The sequence below is a fragment of the Anser brachyrhynchus genome (assembly GCF_964034855.1).
Source record: "Anser brachyrhynchus genome assembly, chromosome: 4".
Lineage (NCBI taxonomy): Eukaryota > Metazoa > Chordata > Aves > Anseriformes > Anatidae > Anser > Anser brachyrhynchus.
Genome location: NC_137698.1, coordinates 60,096,664 through 60,108,533, shown reverse-complemented (window position 1 = coordinate 60,108,533; position 11,870 = coordinate 60,096,664). Strand labels below are relative to the sequence as shown.

At 36.8% G+C, this 11,870-nt stretch overlaps 1 protein-coding gene across 1 annotated transcript; it reads left to right on the top strand.

Annotated features, from left to right (window-relative positions):
- The first annotated feature begins 1,076 nt into the window (after window positions 1-1,076).
- On the top strand, window positions 1,077-11,771 carry ZCCHC4 (zinc finger CCHC-type containing 4). Its single transcript, XM_080590880.1, has 13 exons — window positions 1,077-1,218; window positions 1,347-1,465; window positions 2,823-2,905; window positions 3,593-3,868; window positions 4,383-4,463; window positions 4,759-4,831; window positions 5,788-5,938; window positions 6,273-6,373; window positions 7,625-7,746; window positions 8,361-8,436; window positions 8,939-8,990; window positions 9,725-9,869; window positions 11,541-11,771. Exons 1-13 carry the CDS (start codon window positions 1,137-1,139, stop codon window positions 11,662-11,664), a joined length of 1,485 nt encoding a protein of 494 aa, XP_080447006.1. The 5' UTR covers window positions 1,077-1,136; the 3' UTR covers window positions 11,665-11,771.
- The last annotated feature ends 99 nt before the right edge of the window (window positions 11,772-11,870 follow it).

The window sequence follows — 11,870 nt, the reverse complement described above, 5'->3', positions numbered from 1 at the left end:
CAGGTTTTTGGCTCCAGTGTTGCCTCTGTCCTGCAAAAAAAAACAGTCGTTAATTTAATTTTGTTTCAACCTTTTTTTCTATGATTCTATGATTCATACAACTTTGTGGTACCAAATATGTAGCTGTCACAGGGTGGAAGTGTTCGCTAAATTGTATCTACTGAGGTGATGTAGCTGAAGTGGCACTGCAAGGTAAGTTTAATGGCCCTGGCCCTTGTTTAGCATGCTTTGCAGTCTGTGCTGCACAGAAACGTTTCCTCGTGCCTCGCTGTACTATTTTATGGCTTTTTCGTAGTAACTGAATTATTATGACTTGGTGACCAGAACACTCGTACGTGCTCTCTAGACCTTTAAAGGCTTCATCAGGGTATTGGTGGTATAGTGGGAGAAACTGAACATGCAGCTGCAAAGCTGCATTTTGGTTCGGGGCTTTGGGCAATGCTAGGTTCCTAGGATCACCTTGCCTAGGCAGGTGTTGTTTTTTGTTTGTTTCTTTGTTTTTAATAAAAAATCAAAGCTCATCTCTTCTCTGTTCTTTCCACAAATCCTTCCTCGGAAGCATCTCTTCTTTAACACCTAGTTTTAATATTGCTTAGTGGAAGGTGTTGAACAGATGCTGTGTGTAACCTGTTTACACAACACACCAAGCTGTGGTACCTCGATTAAAAGGAAGGAGCAAGTGAAGTTCAAAACCTTGCCAATTCTTGTTCAGTGTTGCCTCTTCTTCTGTGTGGTGTTGCTTTTTTGGTTTTGTTTTGTTTTGTTTTTTTGTAGTTCAACCAGGGCACTTACAGCATTATACCCCACTTGCAGATTTAGAAATCCTTATTGAGAGAAGGGCAGAGAAGTACAAAATCGTGTTTTTTTTTCAGAACTGTTCCACAACTTGTAGCATGATTTCTGCTAAGCAGCATTTATTTGCCTTTCTGAACTCTAATTTTAAGGACTTTATCTGCCTAACAGTGGCACAACGTTAGCAAGAGGGCGGTTTCGGCAGAAGCATCAGCTTGACGTAAAGCGCGGTCGGGGCGTGTTTCTTTTGAAGGGGGAGGAGTTGCGGCTTTATTTTTTATTTTTATTATCACTTGTGGAGGAGGCCCAGCCCCCCGCGTGGCTGCCGGGAAGGCGGCGGGAAGATGGCGGCCGGCAGCGAGGCGGGACCGGGAGCGGGACCGGCCCTGCTCGGCGCGGTGCCCGGCGCCCCCAGCTGCCCGCACGGTGAGCATGGGGGCCGGGGGTCCCGACGGGGGGCTCTGGGGGCCCTGACTGACTGACCGCGGTTCCTTGAGGCGTTAAAGATCCGCGGGTGTCCCGTGTGTCGGGGTGTAATGGCGTCTGTCCTGCAGGTCCTGCTCTCCTCTTCGTAAAGGTCAGCCACGGCAAAGAGGAGGGGAGAAGATTTTATGCTTGCTCGGCCTGTAGGGATAGAAAAGATTGTAACTTTTTCCAGTGGGAGGATGAGAAGGTAAGCGAGGACTGCTTCAGGCTAAGTAAACATTGGGGTTTTTACTCTGTTTAACGCAAAACTGAATATATATATATATATATGTGTGTGTGTGTGTGTGTGCTGGAAATCTGTGGCAATTGTTTTGTAAATTTCGTCTAACAGCTCTTACTCAGGTATTGGAATAATTTTTTCAGCAGAAATGTGTTTCATATATACCTTTCAAGGAAGACTGTGCACATTTTGAGCAAAACTGGTGTTTGTTTCTTTTATCACCAAAACACCAAGTTATGAATTTTGCTAATACTATGCAATGTTGAACAAAAAAAGATAGTTCTGATTCCAAGTGGTCCTCATCTTCCACGGTTAAGACGGAGAAAGCCTGGTGGATACAGGCAGGTGGTGTGTAAAACGCACGAAATAGTGAGGACAGTGGGATCAGCGTGGTGCTCAGTAGTCTCAGAACATCTGCAGCACTTTTCCTAAAGAAGTTTGGTTGGAAAACTGCAGGGCAACAAAGTTGAGATTGGTGTGTGTTGGTGGAAAGCTTGCTGTGGCTTCTGTGCGCCGCATTTTGTTACTTTCTGTGTTGCCTTAATTGAGTATCTCGCGGTTATTGTCCTCAACAGGTTGGCAGGTTGGAATTTATTTGGGTTCGTAAACTTTTCAGCGCTGTGCTAGCTACCATTGAAAAGTATCATGAAGTGAAAATGAAGTGGTTAATCACTTGTTGTGTAGATTTAAATACTAGGTATTCCTAGTAAAATTTCACAATGAACATGACATCACTGGTGTCAAAGGGACTTTTGTTCCTTTGAATTTCCCTGTCTCACCCTTTAAACAAATCTGTAAGTTTTGTGCAAATGTCTTGGAACTATTAACTATGGAACAAATAAGTATGTTGTGTGGAACCAAAGTAAAAGAGTCAGCAGAGCTGACGTGCTTTTAAAATAACGGCACGCAAAAGACTTGGGATATTTTTCCACTGTCAGTCCTGCAGGGTAAGGTCATAGTTCTGCAGAGGGAAAGCAACTGTTGGAATGCATTCACAGACAGCATGTCCCTCTCTGTCTGCATCGTAAACATGTTCTGAGATTTTTCCCTCAGTATTACATGTGGTAGAAGAATGAAATCCTTATATTATTTGTTTGTTTTTGCATGGATTGAATTCAGAGAGACTTCTGTTTTGCAGCATGCCGCTACACTGCAGTCATGCTTGTTACTGAGTGGGGAATCCAAGGAATGTAATAATTTTCTTGAACAGAATTAATGAACCATGAGACCTTTGATGCATCCTTTTTGTTTAGTACTGAGATTTAATCTGCAACTCAGTGATACCTATTTGTTTTGTAACTTCTTATATACGTAAATTTTACAGGTGTCAGAAACTAGGCTTGCAGCACGTGAAGAATATAATAGAAATCATCAGCCGCCTTTTACTCACAGACAGAATGTGGAAAGGTATTGTTGCTAAATGCATTTTCTTTAGTAAAAATCAGTCTTACATAGGTTAAAGTACTCTGAATATGGACATAATAGAGATATTTAGAAAAATAATAAATGGTTGACTGCAAAGGGTAAATAGCATGAAACATCTGATTATAGCACAATGTTTTTGACCCAGGAACTTATTTTCTTTTCCATATATACTTATATGTATGAAAAAAAAATATATATATATATAGTTCTTCTTATGTTAGTGCTCACAATGTGCTAACAACAGGTCAGTAATGATGTGAGTTGAAAAAGTTATTCCTAACTTTCAGTGTGAAAAGGTGACAGGCTTTTTTTCACATGTTGTGAAAAGACACCAATGTATTACACTAATAATGATCTGTGAGTTTTGTGTATAAGCATACAGGACTGCTTGCTGGTAGTTGTTACAGAGTCTTTGCTCTGTAATTGAGTTATTTTCTGGGAACTCTCAATATATTTGGGTGTATTATTTAGTGTATTATTTACTTGTTTTCAGGGGAGGCTTTTTGAAAGTGTCTGAATATTTTTTTCATAAAAATTACTTCATTGACATGTAGGTAATGGAGTTTTGCAAGAACAGTTTAAGCCATGTGCCTATTTAAATGTATTACAAAATATGAAACCCCTTTCATTTCTTTTATATAGGCTTTTATTTATTTATTGTATTTAAAGGTACAAGAATTTTGTTCTGTTGCCATTATCAAAGAGGAGGTTTTGCCAGGAATGTCAGCAACTGCTGTTGCCAGCTGAATGGGAAAAACACTCCAGTCACCAGATTCTGTGTGATATCTCCACTGCCCAGTTAAGAAGCCCCAGTCAACTTCTGTATCCACTGGAAAATAAAAAAACAAATGCACAGTATTTATTTGCAGACAGAAGTTGCCGGTTTCTACTGGACCTTATTATTTCGTTAGGATTTAGACGAGTGCTCTGCGTTGGAACACCTAGGTACGTCAGTGGAGATTGTTATGCTTTCAAATAATATTACTGTTTCAATACTGTGCAGCTTACTAATATTTAAAAATTAAATAATCTAAGATTCTCCTATAAAAAGAGGTTCACTGTGCTTTAATTGGTTGGAATTATCCAGGCATCTAGTGGGACCTTGCTTAGAGCTCACAAGATAACACAAGGAGAGTGTAGCTGCACTGCAATTAACTTCCCACCCAGCCACCTGTTTTTTAAATGTCCTTTGTTTCTCACAAAAGTGATAACTTTCTTAGCTTATGTTTTTTTTTTTCATGGTGATCTACTAGTCTCTAGTGAGATATCATCTTTTAAGACTAACATAGTTTTCTAACTTTAAATGTAAGCTAAATAGAATTATTCAAATTCAGATTACTCCATTTTCTTTATCTGTTTGGTTTTAGGTTTAGTAAAGTACCAGACATTCTTGTCTTGCAAGATATTTTCTGAAGCCAGTGATTATGTGTTAAATCTCTTTGCTCCAATTATACTTCAGGCTTCATGAAATGATCCAGTCAAAAGCATCACAAGAAGAAGATTTCAGGGTTAGAAGCCTTCTGCTAGATATTGATTTCAGGTAGGTTTTGATAAATGTTCATCTGTCTGAAGAGTACGTGCAAATATTTATATTTTAATACTTTAAAAGATAAATTGGTAGTTGTTTTCTGTTTCCGGTCTCTTTCTTCTCCACTTCTACTCACATACACAAATGGCAGCTAGTTTATGAGGAAAAATAATTGTACTTTATAATTCCTGGTACTGTGTTGTCAGTAATCACCTCTTTGTTAAGGTCTTGTTTTCACTGTAAATCCCCTTAGGGCAGGCAAAAAGATATTTATATTTTTCTGTTACTGTTAAAACTTATTTTGCAGGTATTCACAATTTTACACAGAGGATGAATTCTGCCACTACAACATGTTTAATCATTATTTTTTTGGTGGAGAGGTAAGAGCAAGTATTTCGTGAATGCTTTGTAAAGAATACATGTTGTTGATGCAGAATTTTGTAAGAATATCCTGGCTAGTTTAGATGGTTTGTTAGAAAGCAACTGTTATGGGATAAAAGCAGTCAACAATACTGGAAATCAAAAAATAACAGTGCCTCTTCAGTAATTCTTTCCCACTTGGTTCAATGATAAGTTGCATGTTAAATTCATGCTAAGTTTACTTACCTTAGCTCAGCTCTTACTAAAAGACAGTTTGGTGTGACTTGTTGCTGTACTAAGTGTTGGTTAGCCCTGTTTCTGTGTTGCTACCACAGAATTAATTGTTTTATTCCCAGCCTTCACAAGCCTAGTGGATGCTACAAGACTTGTTCACTGATGTACTGGTGGGAAGGAAGAGGAGGTTGTCCTGGTGTATACCGAGCAAGCAAAGTCAAAAGATTAACCTTGTCATAAAATGAAGTTGAATTAGTGTCCTGGGTAAAACAAATGCTGAATTTGTAATTCGTTGTTTCTTTTTAAATGGCACATTAAGTACTTGAGTTTGTTAGGAAACCTGCTGCTGCAATAGAACGTTTACTGTGGGTTTGTTGTTTTTTTTTAATGGAGGATCATAGTGTAATTTAATTCCAAACACTTTTCAGAGCACTTAGCCTAGTAATTTCCTCTGTCACTGTTTGCTTTTCTCCTGCCATTATTAGTAAGCTGCCACGGATTTGCTGGTTTTTGTTTGTTTGTGTTTCCCATTCTGAAGCCTAATTTTAGTGAGTTCTTGAAAATAAAAAAATAAAAAGAATCCTCTAGAATGAAATGGAAGGGTGGTCTGTGTGTTCCTCTACACAAGAAGAAATAACCAACAGTGTTGAAGTTGAAACTTCTAAAATAATTATTATCTTGCCAAATACAGTCTTTTTACAGTTCTTGAATCTACATTTTTAGAAATTTATCTTTCTTACAGGCTGAACATGAAACTTGTAGGAAATTCTTGCATCAAGACAAAGATGAAAGAGTTATTATGGTGACTGATCCCCCATTCGGAGGTTTAGTGGAAGCACTGGCTTCTAGTTTTAAAAAACTGATGGCAATGTGGAAGGAGACAGAAAAAGAAGGTATGTATTACAACCAGAGAGGTGGGTTAAGCTGTAACATCACGTTAGGAAAAAGTACCTATTTAAAAGTCTGTAATTCTTGCTACTTGTAATTCTTGCTAGTAACACTTCTTACCGACCTAGGCAGGTGATACAAATTGTTAGAAGTAAATGGAACTTAAAGCTCAGTATATATAAACATGCCAAAAACTTCCTGCCCCCTAGAGGAACTAGTTATTATGCCCAGAGTGACATACGTATGTATGTTTATGTATTCAGAACATTTACTCAGTTTTATTCCTCCTTCACATACATTGTTTTTCTTTAATGTACATCCAAATCTTTTCATCACAAGGTTATGAAAACCAAGAGATGCCCATGTTCTGGATATTTCCATACTTCTTTGAGTCTCGTATTCTTGAATTTTTCCCAAGCTTCAGTATGATGGATTATCAGGTATGACCAAGCCCAGTGAATTTGCTAAATTTCAGTCATGTGAAGTGTGAACAGGAATCTGATGAAAAGGGGCATAATGGTATTAGCCGCGGATGGGCCTTCCTAAGCTTCTCGTTCTGTTGGAGGCACTGCAAACCATGTGATGCTCATCATGTGAACCCCAGATTCTGTATTTGTGTTAGTCATACCTTTAATAACTTTGCCACAATCCTACAGTTTGTTATATACAAGCTTGTCTGTCACCCGTCCACTTCTTCTGAAATGTTTTCAGTGTGACAAACTTTGCACTAATTTTAACAGGTGCATATTGCAGAAGTGAAGAGGTAGCTTGAGGAAGAGTGCTTAATTTTACCCAGATGTTGAAATGTCCGTAGCTTGATGAGTAATGTCCAGCCCTGGTCAAAAGAAAGTTTAAGGTCTTTAGTATCCAGAACTAGTGGGACAAGAGTAGAATTACACTGGACATTTTTGGAATTATGTAATAAATGAAGTTGTCAATGATAAAGAGATAATTTGGAGTCAGTTTCTCTAATGTTGTATCCATTCTACAAGTTGTTTAAGAGCGTTTACATCAGTGACTTTTGAGAGAGCAATCGTGTATTGATGATGTTAAAATTTTATTTCCTTCTATAACAAGTCTGCATAAAATTTGATATGGGTATTCCAGACAACATATTTGTATTGTGTAGAATGGAAATTCCCAGAAAAAAATTGGAAACTAATGCTAGTCTAGATTCTGTTCCTGTGGGTGTTCAGAGATGAGAATTTTGGGGGCAAGTTCTAGGAGGCAGAGCTGGAAAAAGCAGTGCTAATTGGGTTTGCAACGTTCTAATAGTTCTGAGATGGGTTAAGATGGACATCAACTCTTGTTCTGCCAGACAGAACAAACAATATAGTTCTGTTTTTTTTAATAGGTTGCACTTTTGTAGAACAGCCTCCTCTATAGTATAAGACAACCAAAATGTTATTTCAGGTGCCCTATGCAAAAGAGTAAAAAGGGAGAAGTTAACTTGGATAGTTGCAGTGCTGAGAACTTGGTTTCCTGAGTCTAGTCTGATATTATCGTTGCACAAATTTAAAAAGAAACGAGGCAAAATACTGTCTGTAGAATTTGTAATCTAATTTGAGGTTAGAGTCTTCTAGATAAAAATGACAATTTCATAAGATAAAGGGAATAAATATGCAAGTAGTTCTCTCTGTGCTTAGCATTCAATGTAAGACTTCTTTTTAAAAAATTTTTTTTTTTTCCAGGTAGACTATGATAATCATGCACTGTATAAACACGGCAAGACAGGTCGCAGGCAGTCTCCTGTCCGTATCTTCACAAACCTCTCCCCAAGTATGATTATACTTCCTGTAGAAGAGGGCTACAGGTAAGTTGTGCTAACAGTCAAATGACTGAATGAATGTTTGTTTTTAATTAGGGTATAAAGGCTTCAAAAGACTTTGGAATGTGCTCTTCAGTATTGTCATACCTAACTTCTGGATACCAGGTTCAAGAGCATGTTTCACTAAGTCTAACGTCACATGTTCTGTGTAAACAATGTGTAGGAGACTTGGGCATCTAGAAAGAGCTCACATTTTCCCTTGTGGAATGATAGGAAATGTGTACGCCTATGGGAGATGGAGATGTACAGCTATCCCAGCTAATCAGCTTCGTTGAGACACTAGTTAATTACATGTGCACCAAGAGAAGCGTCAGGGACAAATGAACTTTACTGATGAGGCTCAATTAATGGGGTTTGGTTTAATTCACTGCTGATAATGTGTTGCTAATTTGAATTCCTGCACCCAAATTTTTACTGCTTGTTTGTGCCATGTTTGATTATGAGGCTCTGGGCCTTAGTGGTGGCTTATGAATCAAAAACATGATCTTTGATTCAGCAAAATGATTTTGCAATCCTTATATTTATTTTTGTTGTATAAATTTCATTCACATTGCTTCATTAGTAAGTATTGGACCAAAACACAGTTTTCTTTTTACCAGGTTCTGTGCTATATGTCAACGATATGTTAGTTCTGGCAACCAACACTGTGAGATATGCAATTCATGTACATCAAAAGTAGGTATTCTGACTTCTTTCTGGGTGACAATTTTAGCAATAGCCTAATAACTTCTGTAACATTTAGTGTGGTAAAAACCTATTTTGATACTGATTTCCTTGGGAAACCCCAGATATTTTAATTCAGTTGTCTTACTAACTTCACTGGACATCATTCATAAATTACTGGGAATTAATTTCTGTTTTTTGGTTCCTTTCTGTTGGAAAGAGGACTGGAAAAGTTATCTGCTTGCCACTTACACCACACCTTATTCATCAGTGCTCTGTTTTACACATGCCTTTCTTCTTATGTTTCAGAAACTGTAATACTTGTTAACTTCAAAATGCAGCCATTTTATGGTGGTTGTCACAGATTCTCAGCGCTGATGTTTTTAAATTATGGTCCTTTCTACACAGCACTTGTTTCTTTAAATAATGGAGACCATACATTAGAAATTCAGTTTTAAAATAGAATCAATGTTTTTTAAAACAAACATTGCATTTATTCAGCTTTTATTTGCAGGATGGTAGACAATGGAAACACTGTGTTCTTTGCAAAAAATGCGTAAAACCCTGTAAGTACAGAAAAATACTTCTCTAAAGAAAAGTACACTTAAGCTATATTTCAAGGAAACTGAGGTGACAAATCAGAAGAGAAAATATTCTGTAAAAGAAGTAAAATGGGATCATACAGAAGATATAGCTTAAAGGAAAAATCTGTTTTACACAAGTTGCCATAAGATAATGTAGTTATTTCCACACAGTGGAAATACACCTAAATTCTTCTCAAGACATACTAAAATCCCACTTGTATTTGTTATGGGAAAACTGAAATATTTTGAGCTGTCATGTGTTTCCTAATTTTGTAAACTTTTCGTTAGAATTTTATAAACACACAGGCAATTGCTAAAATGTTTGTGGGGGCATGATCAAGTTATGCTTCATACACAAATGAAGTTGTATTTATAGTGGTATTTTATTAGCTGAAGCAACCATTTGAAATGGTTGCCAGTATTGAGATTGTATCTTTGTAAAACCATTTTAACATGTGAGCCATTTTTTCTTGTTAAGATCATGTACAGGATAATAGTTCTAATGACAAAATAATTCAGTTATATTGAAATAGTTACACGGTATCTCTAATGAATATTTATCAAGTATGATAAGGGACCAGAGACTGAATACCCACATCTCTGAAAAGGTAAAACAAAATAAAAACCCTCATAAAATAGTCTATGTTTAAAACTCAGCTTCAGAATGATAATACTGAACCTTCTCTAGATCATAAATCACTTCACTTGTTTTGCAGCTTGGTTTCACTGTAACAACTGCAACTGCTGCGCTCTTCAAAGCCACACTTGTGAGAAGACTGATGCTGGCTGCTTTGTTTGTGGCAAGGCAGGTCACAAACGCAGTACCTGTCCCAGTCTCTCCCGCACTAGAACATCATGCCAGTAAGTGTGATATTGTATTAATATAATGAAAAATAGCTTTCAGATGAGAGTTGACCCTATTACATAGAAATGATTTAGAAAGACAGAATTTAGGCTTTGCGTGCTGGTGTTGTCAGCTTTCAGTATTGTCCACTTGCTGTGTTGCTGGGAAGTATATACCAAAGGAGGATATGATAAAAACCAGGTTCATTTAGATAGGTAGCTTCCTGTGGTTCCCAGTTCCTTAACTGTCTTCTATCAAAAGGGATTTATACAGGTCCCAAACTTAGTGAATAGTGTATGGCATAGCTCTGCCAAGAAGATTCAAAATTAATCTAAAGTAATGTAAAACTTTTCTCCCCTTTGGATTTCTCACAGAATGGCAGAAAAACTAGTCACTGCACAGGTTTTATTGCTTCTAATCTCTTTTGCTTTGTTGTAGATTGTTTTTTCAATCTGGTATTTCATGTGTTCTCTGCAGTAAGGTCTAAATCTGCACCATGTGATAACTTTATTAACGAGGGGCACATGAAGTATGTTTATTCTGCCATGGCTGTGTTTCTGTAACATACACAAGCACATCTTTTTATGTATCAAAAGACAAAAAGTGTGTGTGATGGTCTTCAGGTAGAACTAACTGTAAAGAGGGAAGAGTGGTTGCTAAGAGATGGTCCAGCAATTGGCTCAGTCATTCCAGTTTGTGACAGTTGGCCCACACTTTTGTAACTTCCCCTGTAGAGTGAATGGTTTTATTTGTGATTCTTGACTTAAATGGATGTAACAGCGGAGATGCAAATCTTCCTTCCCAAAAGATGTACCTCTCTTGGATAGTGAGATTCAGGCAGTTAACCTCTTGGGTCAGCATCAAGATGTTCACCAGCTGCCTGCTAGATCTTAGCAGACTGCAGGTGTGTTGCTTCATGCCCTGCTACAACATTAATCCAAGTTTTGGTTACGGAGTATTAGAGTTAAAATGTAGCAATATTTTGTTTTATGTTACTCCCTCCTTTAACAGTTCTTTTTTTGCTTCAAAAAGTAAAAATGATACTAAAAGAAATTCATGAAACCTCATCTGTTTCTTCAGTGGGGTATATATTGTACTGGAACGGTTTAGTCCTTTCAGGCTATCAGTAATTTACTTTGCTGATTTATTACTGAAAATAACTGAAAATGACATTTATTTCTTTTTCTAATAAAAACACCTGGAAATATTTTACTTATTAAAATTACCCAGTGTTTTGTGCTATGAAATGCATCCTTTGTAGGAGACAGAAAACAAACAACTTGCTAATTATATTTGGGTCCCTTATTTGCATTTTATACTGTTATTAAACTTTATCTACTTTCATTTATGCCTTTCTATTATATATTCATACATAAAATACTCGGCACAAAAATCTGTATGTGCTGTTTTATACTTGGTCAGTGGCATTTTTTAAGTTTCCTATAGCTATTTAAAGGTAAACGCTGAATAAGAACATAAATGAAAAGTAATAAATGACAATAAAGCAGACAAACAGTTTTTGGAAGATTAAATGTCATAATACTATAAAATTGAACGTACTGTGAACTTCTTGTGACAGTACTTCTAAGTTCATATGCTTATATGGACAGATTATATAAACTATCAGCAAATGTAGAAAAGTATGTTCCCTGTTTTATTCTAATCTGTTTATTTTTCTTGCTTTACAGAGCTGACAAAAAGCAAAGACAGAAAACTCTAAAGAGGGTAAAGATGAAGATCCATAAAAGACTGGCTATGAAACACGCCATATTCTCCAGAAGAAAAATAAAGAATAAGAAAAAAAAGACATGACTGCTTGATATACAATTATTTAAGAGACTTTTTTACGCACAGCCTTTGATTCAATTTTTTGTTAAATGTTAATATCAATGTTCAAAATAAAACCTGATTTAAAGTGACAATTCTGTTGTTGCACATCGTTACTGGAGCAGAAGTGCAAAATAAACCACGCTCTTTACCATGTGTTTGTATGATGTCACAATGTTGTGTGTTTAGCT